Raw genomic sequence first — 23,884 nt, 5'->3', positions numbered from 1 at the left:
AAGCAGCTTAAAGGCAATTCATACACCATCCCTGAAGTGCACTGTGCAGTTCTTGGCAATGGAGCTAATGGAGCTAATACAATTGACCCAAGCTGAGACTCTGTCCCCTTGGTTGCAGCTGGGGGTCAGGGCCTGTATCTTCATCTACCTATGCAAAGGAAAACATGAATAGCTTTAAAAAGTGGGAAATTCCAAATCAAAACAAAACAACCACACACCCAAACCAACAAAACAAACCCAACAATACCAACAAAAACCAACCAAAGCTGCCAAAAAAGTTAAGGTTGCTAAGTGACAGCCTCGGTTACATGTCTCATCATTTATCCAACCCAGGCAGTTTAAAGCAAAGAAATGAATAGTTAAGCCCCTCATGAATCTCATGCCTCACAAATAATAAACACTCAATTAATTCTTATAAAGAATAAAGATATGCATATTGCCTCACCGCACATAGGACATTCTTGGGCGCTTAGGAGTCATTTTATAGCTTGGCAGTTAGGATTCAAACTGAACTTGGGCTCATTGTTGACTTGAGATATTATTAAAACCCTTAATGCATGGAGTTATCTTGCATTTTCCACACAGATAAACGTTCGCACACAGCAGCCTCTAAATCAAAAGATCAGAGGGGTAGCTGTGTTAGTCTGAATCTGTAAAAAGCAACAGAGGGTCCTGTGGCACCTTATAGACTAACAGAAGTATTGGGAGCATAAGCTTTCGTGGGTAAGAACCTCACTTGCATCTGAAGAAGTGAGGTTCTTACCCATGAAAGCTTATGCTCCCAATACTTCTGTTAGTCTTAAAGGTGCCACAGGAACCTCTGTTGCTTAAATCAAAAGAAACATTATTGTATCATCATTACTGTTCTCTTACTACTCTCCACTTCTTTAGCACCTTCCATTCAAGTCTCACAATCCCCCTGTGCAGGATATATAAAGAACCCCTTATCTGTCTCCCTTCCTCCCCTCCCCGCCCCCCAAAGGCAGCCACCCACCAACCCACCTTGGGAGATTAACAGAGCTGCTGAGAATAGGGACTTCCGTAGATGTTGGGACTAAGGACTCTGAGTGCACCCAGCAACAATACAAAACGATTTAGGATGGGAAGTGAAGGGGAATTACAGGGGGATTTAGGCAGAGAGAACATAATTACAATAGAAAAATGCTAATTTGTAATAGCAGGAACAGCTAAGAGATACTTTGCAGATTACAGACATTTGTAAATGATCAAGTTCAGTAATGAAAGAAACCACCGGATTACAAAGGCACTTTGTTCATTTATTTTGACAAATGTTGTTTAGTTTAATTTTGGTTAGGTGACCAGACGTCCCAATTTTATCGGGACTGTCCTGATATTTACTTGTTTGTCCCACATCCCGACCGATGTTTGGTCGGGACACTGGACAAAGAAGCAATTTTTGCCCTCCGCTCTGGCTTGCGCCCCACCCGCCCCAACTGCGCTCCCTCCTTCCCCCGTTGGATAGCTCCCCAAATCCCTGCCCTGGCCTCGCCTCTTCCCCATGCATGCCACTTGCATGCCGATCAGCTGTATGGCGGCGGCGCAAGCACTGGAGGGAGGTTGGACACCAGTGTGTGTGGCGCGGCCGCCATGAAGATTAAGAAGGTGGTGCGGTGCAGCAGCTGCGCCTGGAGGCTAGCAGAGGAGGGATGTGTGGAGGGGGAATGGAGGGAGGAGGGTCAGGCAGTTGCTCCGAGTCCGCACCTCTCTCTTGGCACGGAGGCTGTGGGGGGTCCGGGGTGCGGGCGCTGTAACCCGAAACCTCCTGCCCGTGAGTGGAGCGGAGGCGGCGGGGGAAGAAGGAAGTGGCTCGGCTCAGCAGTCCCACACACACCAAGGGGAGAGCGCTCCGGTTTGTTCACTGGAGCTAATGGCAGCTACAGGGTGGGGAAGGGGGGGTCTGTGCCTCCTTTGTGGGGCTGTCCCGCCCCGGGTGGGTTCTCGCTGCCCCCTGCTCCTGCGGCCTTCCCGGCCCCACCCCCCGGGACTTTGCCTCCTGCACCAGCCTTTGTGTGCGGACGCGGGACAAGCCCGTGCCAGGAGGGAGGCTGGCTTTTAGGGCAGAGGAGCAGCCAAGCGCTGCATCTCTGATTGCAGAGCCAGGGGCCCAGCCAGCGGCTGCAGAGTGTTGCAAGGGGCGCGCGCTGGCGGATTTTTTTTTTTTCTTGCTCTGCCCTCTGGCGTCCCGATATTTCATCTTTGGCATCTGGTCACCCTAATTATGGTTAAAAATAAACAAAACCTCTTAAATTAGGGTTACCATCCATCCGTATTTCCCCGGACATGTCCGGCTTTTGCGTCTCTAAATAGCCGTCCGGGAGGAATTGGTAACAAGGTTAAAATGTCTGGGGTTTTTTTCTCCCTCGCCTCCCTCCCTCTGTTCCATGCAGAGTGCGGCTGCTGATTGGGCGGCTCGGCCGATTGAACCGCTCCCATTGGCCTCCAGCAGCCAGAGCCCTCCCCTGCTCCCCCCTCCCTCAGTCTGTAGCCCTGTGTAACACACAAACCGACCCACTGGGCAGCGTGTTTTGCAAACACGTGGAGCCAGAATGGTAAAGGGAGTCGGGGGGGCAGTCAGGGAGCGGGGGAGTGTTGGATGGGTCCCCGGCCTCCATCTGCCCCCCCCCCGCGCGCCCCCCCCCGTGGGGCCCCCTCCCTCCCTGCCTGCCTCTCCCTTCCCTGCTTGTACTGCCAGAGCCAGCAGCAACTGCTGTCTGCTGCCTCCGGGTCCTAGCGTCCCCCATCCACTAATGGGAAGACAGGCTGCCCTTACCCTGCCCTTCCACCCTAGCCCTGAGCCTCTCCAACACCCCAAACACCTCAGCCCCAGCCCTCAGCCCCCCAAACCCTAATCCTCTGCTCCATCCCTGAGCCCCCTCCTGCATCATGAACCCCTCATCCTCAGACTCACAGCCCTCACCCCTGCATCCCCTCCTATCCCCAAACTCCCTCCCAAACCCCCTCCCCCTTCCCACACTCCCCCTCCTGCCCTCAAACTCCCTCCCAAAGCCTGCACCCCCACCCTTTGCACCGCCTCCCACCCCCAAACTCCATCCCAGAGCCTGCACCCCTCACCCCCTCCTGCACACCCACCCCCTGCCCCAGCCTGGAGCCTGCACCCAGCACCCAAACTCTATCCCAGAACCTGCACCCTGCACCCCTCCTGCACCCTAATCCCCAGCCCAGGACCTGCACCCCAGACCTCCTCCCCCCACCCAACCCCTCCCAGAGCCTTAGGCAGGTGAGGGGGGTGGGTTCTGGGCACCACCAAAATTTCTACAACCCTGCCACCCATGCGAGTGGATAAGGGTTGGGGCAGTCAGGGGACAGGTAGGGTCCTAGGGAGGGCAGTTAGTGTGTGGGAGTTCTCAGCAGGGGGCAGTCAGGGGACAGGAAGCGGGGGGGGTTGATGTTCTGAGGGGGGAAGTCAAGGGGTGGGAAGTGGGAGGGAGTGGATGGGGTGGGGCAGGGGCGAGGCTAGAGCGGGGCTTCCCCCCCCCCGTGTCCTCTTTTTTGATTGTGGAAATATGGTAACCCTACTTAAATGAACCACCAAGATGTCCATGTGCCTAAAAAGATGCCCCTATCTCATTAATATAACTTCTGGTCCTTCTCCCTATCTCCCTTGTACCCATCTAAAGTGAGATTGCAAGCTCTTTGAGATGGGAACCTTGTCTTTCTATTTGTCCTCCAAAGCGCCTGGCACCTCTTTGGGTGCTTTAACAATTCTAAATCTTGATAACACTTTAACTTTTCATGCGAATACTTGTCAGCATGCTTGCATACAAACTGGGGTATAGTTTTGATAGGTAATTGAGCTTTAACAATTGTTCGCTACAGCACTCCACTATCACAGCTTTGTTGAGAATTGGGCTTGTGATCGATTGGGCAATTTCCTGCAATATCCTGGGAAAACCTTACTGAATTAAGTTTGTCTCATTGTGGGCTAGGGATTGTATGTAAATCCGTGGGGGAGGGGGAACTAAGGGTCTAAGAGCAGTGGGGGAGGGTTAGGCAAATTCACTAAAGTTGTAATACCTCCAGAGAGCTACCAACGCTTAGAAAGGCTCGCCTATACTGGTTCAAACTGGAGTCTCCAGAGACCAATAGACAAAGGATTTTTGGATAAAGAACCTGAGTTTTAAACTGACTCAGGGCCTTCTTTCTGATCCAGTGAACGAACAGAACTTCCTGTCCACAGGGGGCCCCAGTCCCTTCTGGGAAGAGTTGGAAGGACTTGGCTCAGGTTGGGTTCTGGTTCTAATTAAAAGGAGTTATGAACTGGTAACCATAGGAAAGCCCCTGGATGGAGCTGGAAGTAGTGTTCACCAGCCAGAGCCCTTGTTGGAGTCAGGGGGTGATCTCTGGTAAGCTTATCAGCATGCATGTAGGTTCTGTTATTGTTTTTAATGTGTTTTCTCTGTAGTGGTTTTACCTTAAGAATAAATGTGCTCGATTAGAAAGAGCTGAGTGGTAACTTAACTGTGGCAATGACGCTGTTTGCCATCTCGGAGGAGAAAAGCAAAGCAGGCCTGCTGAGGCAGTCTGACTTTGCTGGGGAATTCAGAGTTTAGGCAGGGATCTGTGCAGCCTGAAAATACCCCAGTGAAGAGGGAGTGAGATGTGTGCCTCTGTCCAAGAGAGGCAACGGCTGGGGAGCAGGAAATCTCCCTTGCTGGACCATGTAGGGGGCATACTGGTGCAGTTGCCCTGAACTTTGACAGGGATTCCACCATTTTTTTGTGGGAAGGGAGAGAAGTGATCAAATGTGTGAATGAATGGGGTTCCACTATACTGTATGTAAGTTGGAATTTTCCCAGGACATTAGGAGTAGCATCCTATTCTTAAAAAAAAAAAAAAAAAAAATCCATTGGTGTCTTTAATAACCACAAGTGGCCAGGACCTCGGTTTGACACTTCAGGTGTAATCTGTGTCATTCAGCAGCACAGTCCCCCTAATAACAGGTTGGGGCAATGGTCCTGTACTGTTTCAGAAGGAAGATTGTCACCCACTGAATCCTTCACACCACATTCTCTCACACTTTGATGTTTGTTGATGCTTTCCCGTGCAAGTACTAGGCCAGTAAGAGTGTGAGGTATTTTGAAATCACAGCAGCTAATGTTATGGCTACACCCATATAGCTATTCAGTGTGTATTAATATTTCTTCTGCAAATACCTTTGATATATGTGACTTTTTTTGGATGCTACATTTAATAGCTTTGTGTTTGATGCAGAAAACATCATGTTTAGAACAAACACATAGATGCTAATTCCTTGTGAGTGATCTTTGAGTTCTCATAGCCATTAATGCCAGAAGGGACCATTATGATCACCTAGTCTGACCTCCTGCACATCGCAGGCTACAGAACCTCACCCACCCACTCCAGTGATAGACTCCAAACCTCTGGCTGATTTACTGAAGTCTTCAAATCATGGTTTGAAGACTTCAAGTTTCAGAGAATCCACCATTTACTCTAGTTCAAACCAGCAAGTGACCCTTGCCCTATGCTGCAGAGCAAGGTGAAAAACCCCCAGGGTTTCCCCAGGGGAAGATTCTTTCTTCTTCAAGAGATGTCCCTGTGGGTGCTCCACTCTAGGTGTTGGTGCGTCCCTGTGCCTTCACTCGGAGATTTTTCGTAGCAGTACTCGTACTGGCCACGCATGCGCAGAGGCTGTCCCCCCCCCCCCCCCGCAGTGAGTCTAGGAGAATAGTGCGCATGCGTGGCCAATCTCCTCAGTTCCTTCTCTACCGTCCCCGGCCTGAGACGGAGCTCAGCAGACTCGTTAGGAAATCCCTCACTTTGTTACAATTACCTGTTCTAGTAGTTAGTTTGTTGTCAGTTCTTGTTAGTGTAGTTCATTAGTTCTTTTATCTGTTTAAAAAAAAAAAATTCTCTCAGCCGCAGCCACTTCTACCATGCCTGGCTCCACAGGCTTTAAGCGCTGCGCTACGTGTAAGGACGCTATTCCGCTCTCTGATGGCCACTCTCATTGTATAAAATGCCTGGGGGAAACACACATTCCCCAAAACTGTGCCCACTGTACCAAACTCAGTTCCAGGGCACGAAAGGACAGGGAGCTTAAACTGAAACTGCTCCTCCTGCAGAAGTCTATCAGGTCAGTTTCAGACCCAGGAGCCGACTCCAGCTCTACTGCCCGACACAGCCCCCCCGCTTCAAAAAAACTGAAGAAAGCTACAAAAAAGGGGCAGCCCTCTCCAACAAAGAAGTTGGTGAGGCACAAAAGTGCCTCAGGCAGGTCAACAGTTTCCCTGCCTGTGTTTCCTCGCCTCAGCACTTTTGAAGAGCCGGGCTCCTCAGGCACCGCACGAAAGCCGCCTCAGGCTGCGGCGGCGGCGCGAAGCTCCGGTGCCGAGGCTTCAGGCTTTCAGTTGCCTGCCTCGTTTATGGCACCATTTGGCACCGAGACGGACGCGGTGCCGACATTTCCAGCCTTGCCTGACCCTCTGCGGGCTGATGTTGCCCCCCCGGCACCTACCACGGCACCGGCAACCGCGGCACAGGCTGACAGGGAGATCAAAGGAAAAACCCCTGCTCAGAGGAATGTTCCCTCAGGGCAACCTCCTCCTCCACAGTTTTCACCTCACGCAGGAGCCTCACCTTTTCAATTTACTCAGACAGCAGATCTATTGGTCTCACCTATTCTGCAGTCTCCCCTGATAAATGCCTGTTTTTCTCCAATGCCTGAGTCAGGATCAGAACAACCTTCCTCCAGTGAGGAGGAAACTGATCCACAGGCAGTTTTTTCTCCTTATCAAGACCCAGATCAACAGGGGTTACAAAAAAACTACCTCAGTCTGTTCTCAGTATCCTGCCCCATGGGGAGTGAACCCTTGGATGGCACCACCTATGCCCTACCCAGCACCTTGGCAATGTTGGGCACCATGGGCATCGTACCCCCGAGAACACATGCGCTACGGCACTTCGACCAGGCGCAACACCGGTTTAGCACCGCCTCGTGACGGACCTGCCAGTGACATAAGATACCAGGCAGCATTGTCACACTCCCAGGAGCAACTGAGTCCTGCTCCTATTCCAGCAGAGTCCGACGTAACGCCTGAGGAAGCCTTACTTCCCCTTCCTCCAACCCCGGCGGATGACTATGCTAAATTCCAAGACCTCTTTAAAAGAGCTGCAGGTGACTTGAAAATTAACTTAGAGGAAGTCACTGAACAACGGCATGAACTAACAGACATTTTGCAGCCCTCTTCTTCCTCTAGAGTGGCATTACCAATCAACATAGCCCTTTTAGAACCCGCTAAATCCATCTGGCAGAATCCAGCCACTAGCCTACCTACCTGTAAACAAGCAGACAGGAAGTACTTCATTCCTTCAAAGGGCTCTGAATTCCTTTTTACCCATCCGGCGCCAAACTCTTTGGTAGTGGATGCAGCAAACCAGAGGGCCAAACAACAGTACGCCCGTTCCACCCCAGCCAACAAGGACAGTAAACGCCTGGACCTCTTCGGCCGTAAAGTATATGCATTCTCGACGCTACAATTTCGCATAGCTAATTATACCGCAGTCCTTGCAAAATATGACCACAAAAACTATAATAAATTCATGGATTTTATTGATCACATCCCAGAACAGAAGAAACAACAATTCACAGCTCTGGTTTCTGAGGGACAAACCATATCACGCACCGCTCTCCAAGCGGCCCTCGATGTAGCTAACACTGCAGCAAGGTCGACCGCCACAGCAGTGGTCATGCGACGGGGTTCATGGCTCTCTTCCTCCTTCTTCCCTCGAGAGGTCCAGAGCACCATTGAAGATCTTCCCTTCGATGGGGAAAAACTTTTTGCCTCCACCACAAACGACATGCTGCATTCGATGAAGCATTGGTCGAGGGTTTAGAAAACAGCGTTCCCACTTCAGCCGGCACACCTATCTTTGGACACCGCCTACGACCATTCTCTCATCAATGGCAGAAAATTACATCCGACAAATGGGTCATAGAGGTAGTTACAATTGGATACGCCATCCCCTTCCTCTCCCTCCCTCCCACCCACCCACCCTCCCCATCCCTCTTCAGGGACCCATCTCATGAGCGACTACTCTTCCAAGAAGTGCAGCATCTCCTTCAACTGGGAGCAGTAGAAACTGTGCCAGAACGACACAGAGGGAAGGGTTTTTACTCCCATTATTTCTTAACAGAGAAGAAAAATGGGGGATGGCGACCAATCCTCGACCTCAGGCGGCTCAACAAATTTGTCAAAAAGCAAAAGTTCAAGATGGTTACTCTCACCACCATAATCCCAGTGCTGGAGCAGGGTGATTGGTTTTCAGCCCTCGACCTACAGGATGCCTATTTTCATGTGATTTTACACCCAGCCCACAGACGATTCCTACGCTTTACTCTCGGCTCCACACATTTCCAATACAGGGTTCTCCCTTTTGGACTGTCCACGGCCTCCCATGTTTTTTCCAAGATCCTAGCCGTAGTTACAGCCTACCTCAGAAAACAAGGGGTCGTAATATTTCCTTACCTAGACGATTGCCTCCTCAAAGCTTCAACGTTCAACGAAGCTCTCCGATCCATACGGCTTACCATCAATTGTTTCCTATCTTTAGGCCTGCAAGTAAACAAAAATAAATCCACATTATACCCCACCCAACATCTGGAGTTCACAGGGGCATACCTCGACTCCCGGACGGGGTTGGCATCTCTCCCACCAGCCCGCTTCAATTCTATAAGTCAACTAGCCACAAGGATTCGCAACAGTCCCCAGGTGACTGTCCGGGACTGCCTACAAATACTAGGTCACATGGCCTCGTGCACCTCCGTTGTTCAAAATGCACGTCTATATATGAGGTCCTTCCAAGCGTGGTTGGCCACGGTGTACAGACCAAATGTGCACCCTCTAAACAAGACTCTCTCCATACCTGCCCGAGTCAAAGATTCTCTACAGTGGTGGACAATTCACTCCAACCTCTGCTCTGGAGTCCCCTTTCTTCAGCAGGCTCCATCCATCATACTGACGACCGATGCATCTCTGACAGGATGGGGTGCACACATGTCTCACCACACAGCCCAGGGACTTTGGTCTTCAACCGAGACCTCTCTCCATATAAATGTCCTAGAACTTCGAGCCATTCGCAATGCGTGCCGTCAATTCCTACCACTGATCAAGAACCAACACGTACGCATAATGACAGACAATATTGCATGCATGTTCTACGTGAACAGGCAGAGGGGAGCTCAATCCCAGTCTCTGTGCACAGAGGCTATGAAACTCTGGAACTGGTGCATTGCGAACAACATCCGGGTATCAGTGGCCTATCTTCCCGGAGTGATGAATACCACAGCGGATGAACTAAGCAGACGTTTCCCGTGGGATCACGAATGGGAATTAAACGATCACACCATTCACAACATATTCCGCATTTGGGGCTACCCAGCAATAGACCTCTTTGCAACTGCAAAAAACAAGAAATGTCCCAATTTTTGCTCCAGAGCAGGGCTAGGCAAACATTCCCTGGGAGACGCATTCATGATCCCATGGCACCAAAACTTACTGTATGCGTTTCCCCCGATACCTGTTCTGAACAAGGTCCTGATAAAAATACGAACAGATGGAGCCAAGGTGATCCTTATTGCCCCATCATGGCCCAGACAGCCCTGGTTCCCGTTTCTCACCAAAATGTCGATTCGACCACCAATCCCCTTGCCTCTCATTCCGAACCTCCTATCACAACAACACGGCCGTTTTCTCCACCCCAACTTATCCATGCTCCACCTCAAAGCATGGTTCCTACATGGTTCTCCCAAAACGAACTAGATTGTTCTGAACAAGTTCAAAGAGTGCTCCTATATAGCAGAACACAATCTACTCGCACCACCTATCTATGTAAGTGGAAACGATTCACACACTGGTGTTCAACTAAACAACTTAGTCCCACGTCAGCATCTCTTCCGCTCATACTTGACTACCTATTGGACCTTAAGCAATCCGGCCTTTCTTCCAGTTCCATCAGGGTCCATTTAGCTGCTATTACAACTTTTAATGACAAAGTTGATGATACTTCTGTATTTGCTCATCCTATCACCAAGCCCTTCCTCAAGGGACTCCAAACCCTATACCCAGACATAAAACCACCCACCACCCCGTGGGACCTTCATCTAGTTCTCTCTTGCCTAACCCAACAACCATTTGAACCCCTAGCCACGTGTTCCCTTTTACACCTTTCGATGAAAACAGCATTTTTAGTGGCGATTACCTCCGCAAGGCGGGCAGGAGAAATAGCAGCTCTTATGGCAGACCCACCATATACGATATTTTTTAAAGACAAGGTTACCCTCAGGTTACACCCCAATTTTCTTCCTAAAGTACACTCCTCGTTCCACATTAATGAGCCGATTCACTTACCAACCTTTTTCCCGAAGCCACATGCAAACTCGTTTGAAGCCTCAATGCATACACTAGACGTACGCAGGGCCTTGTCCTTCTATTTGGATAGAACCAAACCTTTTAGAAATTCTTCCAGACTTTTTGTTTCCATCGCGGAGCGTTCCAGAGGTACACCTATTTCTACCCAGAGACTTGCGAACTGGATTTCTCAGTGCATCCGGTTGTGCTATCAGATGAAGAAAGTTACACCTCCAGACGGCATCAGAACACACTCCACTAGATCTATTGCTGCCTCTGTAGCATTCTTATGCAAAGTCCCCTGGCTGAGATCTGTAAAGCAGCTACCTGGTCCTCTGAGCACACATTTGTTAAACACTATGCCCTTACTCAAGGCCCTCTATCTGATATACGTTTGGGCAGGGCTGTACTATCAACGGCGTTCCTATCAGATCCGAAGTCCCTACCTCCTTAAGATACACGGTTTTTAAGTCACCTAGAATGGAGCACCCACAGGGACCTCTCTCTCGAAGAAGAGGAGGTTACTCACCCTGTGCAGTAACTGACGTTCTTCGAGATGAGTGTCCCTGTGGGTGCTCCACTACCCACCCTCCTCCCCTCTACTTCGGAGTTGGGGTAGCCTCCGTTGTAGAGAAGGAACTGAGGAGATTGGCCACGCATGCACACTATTATCCTAGACTCACTGCGGGGGGGGGGGAGGGGGGCAGCCTCTGTGCATGCGTGGCCAGTACGAGTACTGCTACGAAAAATCTCCGAGTGAAGGCGCAGAGACGTACCAACACCTAGAGTGGAGCACCCACAGGGACACTCATCTCGAAGAACGTCAGTTACTGCACAGGGTGAGTAACCTCCTCTTCCTGACTCCAAATATGGTGATCAGTTAGATCCTGAACGTGAGGTTGAGACCCACCAGCCAGACACCTGGGAAACAATTCTCTGTAGTAACTTAGAGTGAGTGTCCCATTGCCGACTGTTGGAGATATTTGCTAATAGCTGTCATGGAAGGGTTATATGCCTTTGTAGGCAATGTCATCTGACCATCACCTCCATAAACATATCAAACTCAGTCTTGAAACAAGGTAGAGAAACAAGCAGGTGAGGTAATATCTTTTAGTGAACCAGCTTCTGTAAGTGGGAAAGTCAAGCTTTCAAGCTACACAGAAATCTTCTTCAGGTCTGGGAAAGGTACGAAAAGTGTCACAGCTAAATACAATGTAGAATGGATTATTTAGCATAAGCAGTTAGCACATATATTTCAAGGGACCATTCAAGGTGAAGTGGCCTGTTAATATCTCACCAGTCATATCGGGAAAAGGAGAGGAAAAAAGCTGATGGGGTGAGTGGATTATAGATTGTTGTAATAAGCCAGAAATCCAGTGTCTTTTTTTCAGTCTATGACTCTTAGTGTCTAGCAAAATTATGAATTTAAGCACCGAGGCTCCACTTTTGAAGGTGTTGTGCAGGTTTCCTTTGAAGATGAAGACTGAGAGGTCATATATAGAATGCTCACTTTGTGACAGATGTTCACCCACAGGTGATATGGTGTTTTTGTCTGTTATCATTTTTCTGTGTGAGTTCACTCCAGAGTGTAGTGATTGTCCCATTTCACCCATAGAATTGTTATTGGGGCATTTAGTGCACTGGATAAGGTACACCACTTGTTGTGATAGGCATGTGTAGGATCCAGGGATCTTGAAAGGTATATTATGAGCAGTGTTGATCTTCGTGGCAGTGGAGATCTGTCTACAGGTATTGCATCTGTAGGTTTTGCACTGAAACAAGTTTGGTTTTCCGCCTCAACTGCTCCCCTTGGAAGGCTGTTTCAGAACTTCACTCCTCTGATGGTTAGAAATCTTCATCTAATTTCGAGCCTAAACTTGTTGGCATCCAGTTTATACCCATTTGTTCTTGTGCCATGGCCTTTAACTCAAATAACTCCTCTCCCTCCCTGACATTTATACAGTAACTCCTCACTTAAAGTCTTTCCAGTTAACGTTGTTTCGTTGTTATGTTGCTGATCAATTAGGGAACATGCTTATTTAAAGTTGTGCAATGCTCCCTTCTAATGTCATTTGGCAGCCGCCTGCTTTGTCTACTGCTTGCAGGAAGAGCAGCCCGTTGAAACTAGCTGGTGGGGGCTTGGAACCAGGGTGGACCGGCAGCCCCCCTATCAGCTCCCCCTATCAGCTCCCCACTCCCCTAAGTTCCCTGTGCAGCAGCTGCCCAGCAGGCTATCAATTGCCGGCAGTTCAGCTGTCCCTCCCCACAATACCATGTGCTGCTCCTGCCCTCTGCCTTGGAGCTGCTCCATGAGACTCCTGCTTGCTGTGCGAGGGGGGGGGGGAGGGGAAGGGGGAAGGAAGAGGAAGGCTAATGTCAGGGTGTCCCCCTCCCCCCTGCTCCTGCACCCCACTTACCCCATCTTCCATAGAGCAGGGGGGACACACGACACGGCTCAGGACAGGGGAAGCTTGCTGGCAGCAGCTGTGGTCTCAGAAAGATGTTCTAATTAACAAGGCAGTGTACTTAAGAGTAGGGTCAGCGTACTTAAAGGGAAATGTGCATCCCTCTCTCTCACACACACACACGGTGTGTGTCTCTGTCTCTGTCTGTGATGCTGTCTCCCCTCCCTCCATTCCTGCTGCCTTGTGGAGTGTGAAAGTTAAACTTTGAATGCTCAGCTAATTGCTTGTTCATCATTTAGCAGTAAGGCATTCCCTGGAAAATATCCCACCGTCTGACTCCTCCACCTCAACCAAGCTTCACAATCATCATCACTGTGTACCAGTATTAAATTGTTTGTTTAAAACTTATAATGTGTGTGTGTGTATATATATATAATATAGTCTTTTGTCTGGTGAATTTTTTTTCCCTGGAACCTAACCCCCTCATTTACATTAATTCTTATGGGGAAATTGGATTCACTTAACATCGTTTCGCTTAAAGTCACATTTTTCAGGAACATAACTGCAACGTTAAGTGAGGAGTTACTGTATCTCTGATATATTTATAGAGAGCAATCATCTCTCCCCTCAGCCTTCGTTTGATTAGGCTAAACAAGCCAGGCTCCTTAAGTTTTCCCTTATAAGGCTTGTTCTCCATTCCTCGCATCATCCTAGTAGCCCTTCTCTGCACCTTTTCCAGTTTGAATTAATCTTTCTTAAACATGGGAGGCCAAAATTACACAGTATTCCAGATGAGGTCTCATCTCTGCCTTTTGTACAACAGTAATAACACTTCCCTATCTCTATTGGAAATATCTTGCCTAATGCATCATAGGGTTGCATTAGTCTTTTTCACAGCCATACCACATAGGTGGCTTATAGTCATCCTGTGATTGACCATAGTATTGAGTTAGTGTGTTTTTCAAATCTCTGTTTTTGGAAATTGTATCAGCAGAGACTGGGGAGGTGGGTCTTGGAACAATCTGACCAATACAAACATTGATTGATTGGCTGGAATATCTTCCTCAGATGTTACAATGTTTCTTGAGTGATCGTAGCCATTTGTTACTGTTTTAGCTACTGTGTAGTGTTTTAATCCTGTCATTAGAAAGTCACCAATAAACCTAGTGAAGAACATTCCGGAGGCTGAGGGGAGAGGATAAAGATGTTGGCTGCCATTTGATTCTTTGTTGCCCGCAAATGCCCATCTACAGTGAGCTAATAGCAGTTTTATGCAAAGTAGTTGCTTTCATTACTCCTCTTGCATGTTCCTTCATTGAATTGCCATCAAATGGCTAGTGTCTGCAACATCTGGCAACTTCTGGTTATCTAATCAGACTGGATCACACTCTCTCTTTGTTTATATTGAGTCTCCAGGATACTTTTGTCTTAGGCTAGGTCTACACTACCCGCCTGAATCGGCGGGTAGAAATCGACCTCTTGGATCGATTTATCGCGTCCCAACGGGACGCGACAATCGATCCCCGAATCGACGCTCTTACTCCACCAGCGGAGGTGGGAGTAAGCGCCGTCGACAGAAAGCCACAGAAGTCGATTTTGCCGCCGTCCTCACAGCGGGGTAAGTCGGCTGCGATACGTCGAATTCAGCTACGCTATTCACGTAGCTGAATTTGCGTATCTTAAATCGACTCCCCCCTGTAGTGTAGATGTACCCTTATAGGCAGTAATCCAAGCTGAGTCCCTAGTGGCAGGGCCGGCTCCAGCTTTTCTGCCCCCCCAAGCAGAAAAAAAAAAAAGAATATGAGCGGCAGCACTTTGGCGGCAGCTAAATCGCGCCGCTTCTTCGGCGGCAGTTTGGCGGCGGGTCCTCCCTCTCTTCCTCTTTGGTGGCAATTCGGCGGCAGCTCAAAGAGGAGGAGAGGGAATGAGGGACCCACCGCCGAATTGCTGCTGAAGACCCGGATGTGCCGCCCCGATACCGGATGGAGTGCCGCTCCTTTGAATTGGCTGCCCCAAGCACCTGCTTCCTACGCTGGTGCCTGGAGCCAGCCCTGCCTAGTGGGCATCATCCAAACCACCTGAAGCCAGCCTGAGTTCACAAAGTGCTCTACACAAGGTAGCCAGGGTGCATGCCATTGGAAAGGCAGAATTAGGAAGGAACCTCTTCCAGCTACCTTCCTGAGTGTGAATGGGTGGAGTGTGCTTAATGGCCAGACTCACCTGTTGTCTGGGGTTTGGCTTTAGTGCTCACTCAAAACCATGTCTCAATATCAGTCTGAGGTTCCTTCTGGATTCTGGATGTGTCTAGGTGTCCCTCCTGGAGTTCCTCTATCTCATCCCCTGGCAGAAATTACTCTCTCCTCCTTCATATTCAGAGTGGTGTTAACAGATCACATGTGCCACAGGGTCAACAGCACATCTGCAGCTTTATGCAGGATTTTAATCTCCATTCATAGCTAGGTATAGAATCTGCAGATGATTCACAAATGTGTTTTTATATCTCTGGACAGATCACCTGCAGGTTTTGAACCCTTGACCTCTGCATCTAAAAGCCTGGGCCTCTGTGGGTGTGTCTACATTGTTCTGTAAACTCTAGTCTGCAAATAGTAAAATCATAAAATGTTTGGATGTATTCGTTTCTATCTTCTTTTAATATCTAAAAATACTGTGAGAGCAAGAGGCCTTTGTGAGTTTTGTCTGACAGGCTAAAGGGCTCAAATAAAGATAAGATGGTCCACTATCTGCCAAGGAAATTGCATAAAAGTGGTTACTCCTGTTTGCTCCTATTAATTTCCTTTTCTTGGCTTCTCAGAGATGCCTCATATCCTGATGCAGCGGGCAAGGGATAAGAGGCACTTTCCATTATCTCAATCACTGCACTGTTTATGAGACACTTAGTATGTTTCTTTGCAAAGTAATCCTACTAGATGCAATGGATTTTGCGTGGGTGACAGGCTGTATATGTGGGGGACACCTTTGGATGCTTTTAGCTCCTTTGTTTAAGAGTAAAGCTAGGCAAGGTGTTGCCAGCTACTTCTAGCCAGGTCATGCGGGGGCCTCTCTTTCCCCTGAAGAGACTAATTTAGCCCATTAGCTCTTTTTGTCACAGAAGATGGTGCTAATTCCTGCTATGAGCTCTGCTGTTAAACACTTTCCCCTCCTTCCATCTTTTGGTTTGCAGAGAGGTTCCAAAGGCCTGTGCAGACTCATAGGCTTGGCCTCACTGTTGGCTCACTGTGCATAAAGGGCTTGATCCAGAGCCCAGTGAAGTTGGTGGAAAGTTGCTGGAAAGACTCCCACTGACTTCAAAGGGCTTTGGATCAGGCCCTTGGTGTGTTCAGTTTTACACCTGGGAGAAATGCTCCAAGGGTCAGAACTGTATATCTGTGCAGCCAGAGTCCAGGAGCTCTTGGGTTTCCTAGTAACGTTTGTGGGAAGGCTTAGCTGGTGAGGAGGGAGACAAGGTGTTAGGCCATGGAGGCTTGGGTGGGAGCAGCCACAATTACTGGGTATCCATCAGGCATGGAATGTCATGAGTGTAGTGAGCACCTTCTGAGTCATGAATGAACCCGTGAGGAGAGTGGTAATGTTGGGGTGCTTCAGGTTGTGCCCAGCAACGACGCCTCTCTTCACTACTTTGCTTTCTCTCTCTTTCTTTCTGTTCCTCATTCCCATCCCCTCCATAGCTCTGGTGACCCAGTTCCTTCTTCGTCACTGGCTCTGCTCCTCCTGTCTCTGTGCAACCAGCAAACCTGGATTCCCCTCCCCGCCCCACACTGCTAAGTCCCTCCTTGTTCCCTCTTCTTCTCTTCTCAAAGGCCATCTGCTTTCCTCTTTATTTCTCCTCCTTTATTTTCGGGCCATCTGTTATGCATGTGTTTAGGAATGCAACACTGAGACCTTTCCTGCAACACCTATGTTCAGTCTTCTCTGCTCCACATTGAGCATGTGAGCAGATCAGGAGTGGGGTGCCCATGGGGGACCCTGCCCTATTAGCTCGTAGCTTTCCCATATCAAGCAAAGTGGAGAATGTTTCCCTGCTCGTTGCTTTACTTCCTTCTGTGCTTAAATGCTTCAGGCCAGTCAGGGATGCTTCAAGAAATCTCCCACTGACAGTATTTCATACTTCCTGGGGGGCTGGATGCCCTGGACAATCCAAGGTACATGTGTTATATTCTCCAAGCAGATTTGACGAAGGTCTGTTGCCTCCAATATATATGCAAAAACAGTCATTCACCTCTCTGTCCTGAAGTTGTGTAGAAATCATTTGTGTTTAGTGAGTTTCAGGGATGTCAAGGCTGAATGAGCATCCATCCATCAACCCAAAGTTACTTAAAAAAAGGGAGGGGGGATTAACAGGGAGGGATACAGCAACTCAAGGATAGAAAAGCCGGGAGAGCAACAGTGAGAAAGCCCATTGAGAACCCCAAGCATTCTCCCAAGGGACTCTTAGACTCCGATAGGGTGACCAGCTGTCCTGATTTTATAGGGACAGTCCTGATTTCAGGGCTTTGTCTTAAATAGGTGCCTATTAACCCCCACCCCCATCCCGATTTTTCACACTTGCCATCTGGTCACCCTAGACTCTGACAGCCTTTGAACAAACAGGATGCCTTTGAAAAGGTCTTGGCAGATGGAACAGGTTATACAACCAGCTACTGTAGTTACTTGATCTCTTAGTATTAAAGATTTATTAACAGACTAGATTATAAGGTACCAGGTTTAAAATAAATATCAGGAAAATACAGTAAAATCAGATAGTTTTTAAAATGCATCCACTTGCAAAGCATTTGTCAGCTCTGGGCCCAATAGCTGGCTGGAAATTTTAGCTATAAAGCTATGCTACCAAGGTCACCTAAAAGGAGAGTGTGTGTTTTTGCAAGAACTCAAGGAAATGCAAGGTATTTCCACTTTTGCAGACCAGTATGTTACAGAACAGTAACACTTGTAGGTCACCTTGACTGAAGGTCAACACACAGTACAAAGTCCAATCAACACACAGTACAAAGTCCAATTTCCACAGAGTAGAAATTAGCCTCTGTCTAAATAGGATACACAGCTCAGCAAAATTTCTGATCTGTGAATTTTGTATCCTATAGCTGAGTCTCTTGCCACTGTAGTTTAAAGCCTCTTAAGACTATTGTTTGAGAGACACTGTAAATTTCCTCCAAATGCTAATTTGGATCTCTTCATGCAGGAAGGGGGCTAATTCGCTTATGGGGTATATCCCATCCAGAGTCAGATCCTTGACTTGAAATCCATGGAGCTATGACACTTTACAACAGCTGAGGATATGGGTCCTGGTATTCATTTGATCAAACCCATCATTGTCATTTCGTTTATACTTGATATATAACCACAGATCAGAGCGAGACTGTTGATTAATGAAACCTCACCCTGCCAGAGATTAAAGTCTTATTATAATGATATCTGGAGGGTGCTCTCTGTTTATGAATTAATTACTGCATCCTGACTGAATAAATGCTGAGGCCAAAGGACAAAAAGTTTATTAGCCCAGGTGATGGTTAGTAGCGACATAACAGGAAGGAGGCTTATGTTGTTATTGTTATTATACTGACATTTTAAATTAAATATTAAAGTTTGAAGTGGAAAAAACCTACAAAAACCTAAATGAGCTGCTTGATCTGCTAAACGCTACACTTAAAAACAATCAAAAGGGAAAGCATTCTTTTGGCCATATTCATTTCCCCTATCCTGTCCTTCCCATTTCTCCTCCCCGCCTCTACCTCCATCTCTACAAATTGGGAATCTCAGGCAATCTTGGTTGCTGTCACTCATCTTGAAAATTCAGAGGACAGGAGCCAATCAGATCAGAGGGACTATAGTAACCAGAGTTAAAAGACTTACATATTCAAAGTACAGGTGTTGAAATATACCCATGCAGTGATTCTGCCATCTTCTTCACTTTGCCTGGCTAATCACCGTGTGGTTATTGAGAAAACACCATACAGATATTATGGAAATTAGACATCAACAGCTAGAACGCAGGGAACTGTGCAACTGTGAAAACCCTGTACCGTTACACATCAATCATTGTCCAGTGACCATGAGTAGGACTGGTCAATGCAATTAGCTTTCAGTCCAATGTTTGTTAACTTTCTTCTTTGTGTACTGAATCAGTCTATTTAGATGTCTGTAATATGTCTATCTTATGCTTAAACGGGAATGAGAGCAATGAAAGTACCATCCCAACCTACACAACTCATTAGGACTAATAACTCTCCTTGCCTCGACCCACTCACAGCCCTCTCAGCCCACTTTTAATTTTTCTCCATTAGCATCTTCTTGCATTCATTGATGGAAGTAGCATCCTGAGAGGATTCACTTAGTGTTAGTAAAAATCCGAATGGAATTGATCACTTTTGCCTAGAGAATATGCTGGCATGTCTACAGCACTAACTGGTGGTGATGGTTTTTGTGATAGGGATGCTTGGGGAACAGAGACTTGACTGAAACCACTGACTTATCACAGGCCACTAAAGAAACAAGACAAGAGACAAGCTCTTGAGCCACACAGAGCTCTTCTTCAGCTCTGTGTAGGTCAAAGGCTTGTCTCTTTCACCAACAGAAGGTGGTCCAATAACAGATAGCACCTCACCCACCTGGTCTGTCCAATATCCTGGGACCAACATGCCTACAACTCTGCAAATGCCAAAATACAGGTGTTCTGATGATATACTGATGGGGGCAATACAAAAACTCAAACAGAATGGAATAGAAGCCACTTCATGCCCAGAAAATGACATTATACACACACTGTTGTCTTCAAACTCCTGGGAAAACCACCAGAATAAGGGTATTGACCAAATTTTATTGTTTTATTGTTTATTGTTTTCTCAACAGCCTGAAGCAGGCATCATGGCTAGTATATCCCTTGAACTTGCTTTTCTGCTTTTAGCATCTAGCTAGTAGGTTTTTGCTTTCTTGACTCTTCTTGTATTCTGCATGGTCGGAAGTAGGATTGAGACAAGTCAGAGAAAATATGTTTACAAATAGAAACAAAGTTCTCCCTGTTTGTCTCTGCCGCGGTGAGTAAGAGTGAGAGATGGTTCCAGGAGGTGCCACCATGTCTGCTTGGCATTTCTCTTGTGATGGCACTGCAGTCAGTCAGAGGGCATGCTTCTGAGAGGGACACCTCTTCTGAAGAAGGGGGGTGGCTGTGGGCACACAAGTTACGGACCTGCTTCATCAGCTGAACTGGCTGAAGATCACAGCTGTCAGTGGTCAGAGCCCCAGTATATTATACGGGCTTTCAACATGGGTGAGAGAGATCTACAATGAGGGTGTAAGCCAGTCAGCCAACTCACCAGCCAGTGCATGAACGAACTCTCAGCAGCCACAGAATTTCAGTCCCTTTCTTCAGGGACTGAGTTACCTACACGCAACAGCTGACCCTAAGTTCCATGTGTAAACTGTGCCCTTTCCCTTGGCTCAGGTTCCGCTGTAGGTCTCACTGCCCAGGTGCCCTCCTGGGAATTGCGATGAGTCTCTCTCCTCCCTTCTACAGGAGCAGGGCCGGCTCCAGGGATTTGGCCGCCCCAAACAGTCACACACACACACACACAAAAAAAAAGCCGTGATCACGATCTGCGGCGGCAATTCGGCGGAAGGTCCTTCGCTCTTAGCGGGAGTGAGGGACCGTCCGCCGAATTGCCGCCGAATACCTGGACCTGCCGTCCCTGTCCGTAGTGGCCGCCCCAAGCACCAGCTTGCCAAGCTGGTGCCTGGAGCCGGCCCTGTACAGGAGCTTTCCTCCAACAGACTAACTTCTGATCTGCCCCCTGCAGGGTTGCACTTCTAAACCATCTACCTGGGGGCTAAGGAGAGCCGCTCTGCTCCCTTCTTGTTTCTAGCCAGCTCCCTGCATTCAGGCTGCCCTTTGTGACTGTAATAATGCAAACTCTCTTTTGTTGTCATTGCTGTCTTAGCTTTATAATAAAATCAGGATTCACCTCCTGTGGGTGAAGAAGAGTGTTTGGAGGTCAACATCTCTGGTGCACCTTTTAGACTGCAGAGTTCAGCATTCACCTCTTTCCTTCTCTCCTCTTTCTGTTCCAGCTTGTCCAGCAGGGATGTTTAAGGCCACCCAGGGTGTGGGGACCTGTGCCCAGTGTCCCACCAACAGTCGCTCCACGTCGGAGGCCTCTCCCATCTGCACCTGCCGCAATGGCTACTATCGTGCTGATTTTGACCCACCAGAGGCAGCCTGCACCAGTAAGTAACAGTGTCCCAATTACACAGATGGGGAATAGAGAGCTGCAGTGTATCATTATTAGACAGTGGCCAGAAGAGGAAAGGTGGTTTAATTATGAAGGCTCAGGGCCAGGTACTCAGCAGATGCTGCTGCATTAAATCACTGAGCTATGTTAATTTACCTCAGCTAGGATCTGCCCTTCAGGCTGCACACTACAGGAGGAGTCAGTGAGGGATAAACTGCAGAGTTTTCTAACTGTGGCTCTGAGATGCATCTTCACTGTATTCCTATAGAGCTGGGAGAGCCCACATGCTGAAGATTTTAGACATCCAAAGGCCACATGAACAGTGTTCAGTAGCCATCTGTTACCACATGATATGACACCATCTTCTCTGTTGGAATGGAAATGTGCCTAGTGTCATAACATCAATACTAATCCTTTTATCACTAGACTGGCATGAGCAGGTGATCGTGCATCAACTTCTGCTTCTTTGCTAGCAACTGGTTCTTCTGATAGCAGTTTAGTGTACACCACATTCTCAATAATGTCCTAGTTCCACAACCCAGACATCAGTCGGTCCAAACTGGAAGATCTCCCAGAAATATATATTTCTTAGTGGCAATGTCTGCGGTAGGAGGCAGATAATCCCCAGGATAAATTAGAATTGGAGGTTATCTACCACTGCTGTCTTGTTCGTAGTCTTGTTGATGGAATGTTCTTTTACAGGGGCAAGGAGTATGTTAAGCATTGGTATTCTGCGTGGCTTTGCTTGAAATGAATCATCTTCCTCGGCTGTCTACTGTAAATAAGACGGCAGAAGCTATCTTAAGTCTGTCGCTCCATAAAAAATCAGCTTGATATAGAAAGAGCCCATTGCTAGTCAACAGCTGCTGTGTGCTTCTGTGTATTTGAAAGTGTATCATTCTTATGAATATTATTTATTTGTATTAGCATAGTGCCCAGGAGTCCCAGTCGTGGACTAGACCTCGCTGTGCTAGGTGCTGTACCTACACAGCACAAAAAGACAATCTAGTGTCAAACTTAACTTCTGGTCAAACTCCCCGCTAAAAGGGTGTAATAGGCCTTAGCCAGGATCCTAAAAATAAGCAAATTAGCAAACAGGTGTGCAAAGGCCCCTTCTACTTCCTCCGTCAAAAGTTTTAAAAACCATGTCCTTGTTTGACCCACTGGTCTGTGTTACATGTCCCCCTCTGTGCCTGATCCACAGAGAATGTGAGTCCGTTTCAGATCTTACCTGGAGAGCTGGGTTCTATAGCCCAAGCTGCAGAGACCCTTGGCTTCTGCTCTGGAGATCACTCAAGCAGGATGGTGGCTGTGCCTTGGAGATTTACAAGCCCTGGCCTGGACTTACTTTCCTTCCAAGTGGGGTGAAAGGTCACAGGGACTATATTGCAAAACAATTGTTTTTGCCATTAAAAATAATTGAGATGTGAAAACTGGGAATTTCTTGCTTCCCCTGCTTTTCCTCTTCCCTGGCATCTTGTATTTTATTATTTAATAAGTGCGGCATGAGCACTGAATTATATTTCTAGGCTGGTGCTCTTTAATAAAAGTGAATTTTCAATTGGTCTGTGTTTGTGGCCTGGTTTATTGTCATAAAAATACATTTTTCAAGAACAATTGCACAGTTGCTTTGTGGGTTTATCCTGACATCGGCATGTCTTGAAAAAAAGAGATTGGATGTAACTAATGTTCATCCTTGTGCTTCCCTATGCACCCAGCGTGTGTGTGTGTTCAGCATAACCACACAGAATCCTGCAGTATTGCTTGTATCTGCTTATATACTGCATGGCTAAGGAAGATCTAAAAGTATGCATCTGAAATAAGAGATTAATTTCTATATTTTGCTTGATCACTTTAGCTGTCAGTGGCAGAGGAAGTGCTAGGCATGTAGAACAATTGTAAATAAATCTATTTTTATTGCATCTTGTTCCATAGCTGATTTACAGTATGCAACATCAGAAGAGTACTGTATAAAAAAGTCTGTTGGTAAATTTTTATTTGTTCTAATGAAGGCTTAATTTTAAAATGTTCTAATTTGAGGTACCAGCTGTTCTGTTTCAGAGTGGTTACATATCATAGACGTAAATAATATAGCATATCTGCTCGTAGGTAATCCTTTGCAGTTGTAAGTAGCTTTCCTGCACTTTATTTATTTTAGTTTTTCTTTTAACCCACGTTCATTAGTGAACGTGGGTTAAAAGGAGAGGCTGAGGGAACTGGGATTGTTTAGTCTCCAGAAGAGAAGAAAGAGGGGGGATTTGATAGCTGCTTTCAACTACCTGAGGGGGGGTTCCAAAGAGGATGGAGCTCAGCTGTTCTCAGTGGTGGCAGATGACAGAACAAGGAGCAATGGTCTCAAGTTGCAGTGGGGGAGGTCTAGGTTGGATATTAGGAAACACTATTTCACTAGGAGGGTGGTGAAGCACTGGAATGCTTTATCTAGGGAGGTGGTGGAATCTCCTTCCTTGGAGGTTTTTAAGGCCCGGCTTGACAAAGCCCTGGCTGGGATGATTTAGTTGGGAATTGGTCCTGCTTTGAGCAGGGGGTTGGACTAGATGACCTCCTGAGGTCCCTTCCAACCCTGATAGTCTATGATTCTATGATTGTATGAAAGGGGCACTGTCCAGATTAAAATCAAGGGCCAGACCATCAGATGCTATAAATTGGTGACGATCTATTGTCTTCAGTGAAGATCTGTCTATATGACTTCTATGGAGCTATGCCAAATGACCTCAGCTGAGGGTTTGTGTGCCCTTTTCCTGATTTTGTATTAATGGCACTTTGGATTATTGAAACTGAAATGATGTTTCAGACCTAACTTCTTCACTTT

The 23,884-nt window shown here is 47.5% G+C and overlaps 1 protein-coding gene across 9 annotated transcripts in view; it reads left to right on the top strand.

Annotated features, from left to right (window-relative positions):
- The window catches only part of EPHB1 (EPH receptor B1), a 350,847-nt gene that overhangs the window by 230,241 nt on the left and 96,722 nt on the right, over positions 1-23,884 (top strand). For 8 of the 9 annotated variants that reach the window (XM_065556231.1, XM_008171781.4, XM_042853436.2 and 5 more), the window contains exon 4: positions 20,894-21,049. In XM_065556231.1, coding sequence (XP_065412303.1) covers positions 20,894-21,049 — 156 coding nt within the window. Of the gene's footprint in view, positions 1-20,893; positions 21,050-21,756; positions 22,620-23,884 lie in introns of those variants that run through there. The other variant, XM_024108395.3, reaches the window with a different exon arrangement.

This window comes from Chrysemys picta, chromosome 9 (genome assembly GCF_011386835.1).
Source record: "Chrysemys picta bellii isolate R12L10 chromosome 9, ASM1138683v2, whole genome shotgun sequence".
In the NCBI taxonomy this organism is placed as follows: domain Eukaryota; kingdom Metazoa; phylum Chordata; order Testudines; family Emydidae; genus Chrysemys; species Chrysemys picta.
Note: the sequence above shows the minus strand (reverse complement) of the source record. Positions and strands in the feature narration are given on the sequence as shown.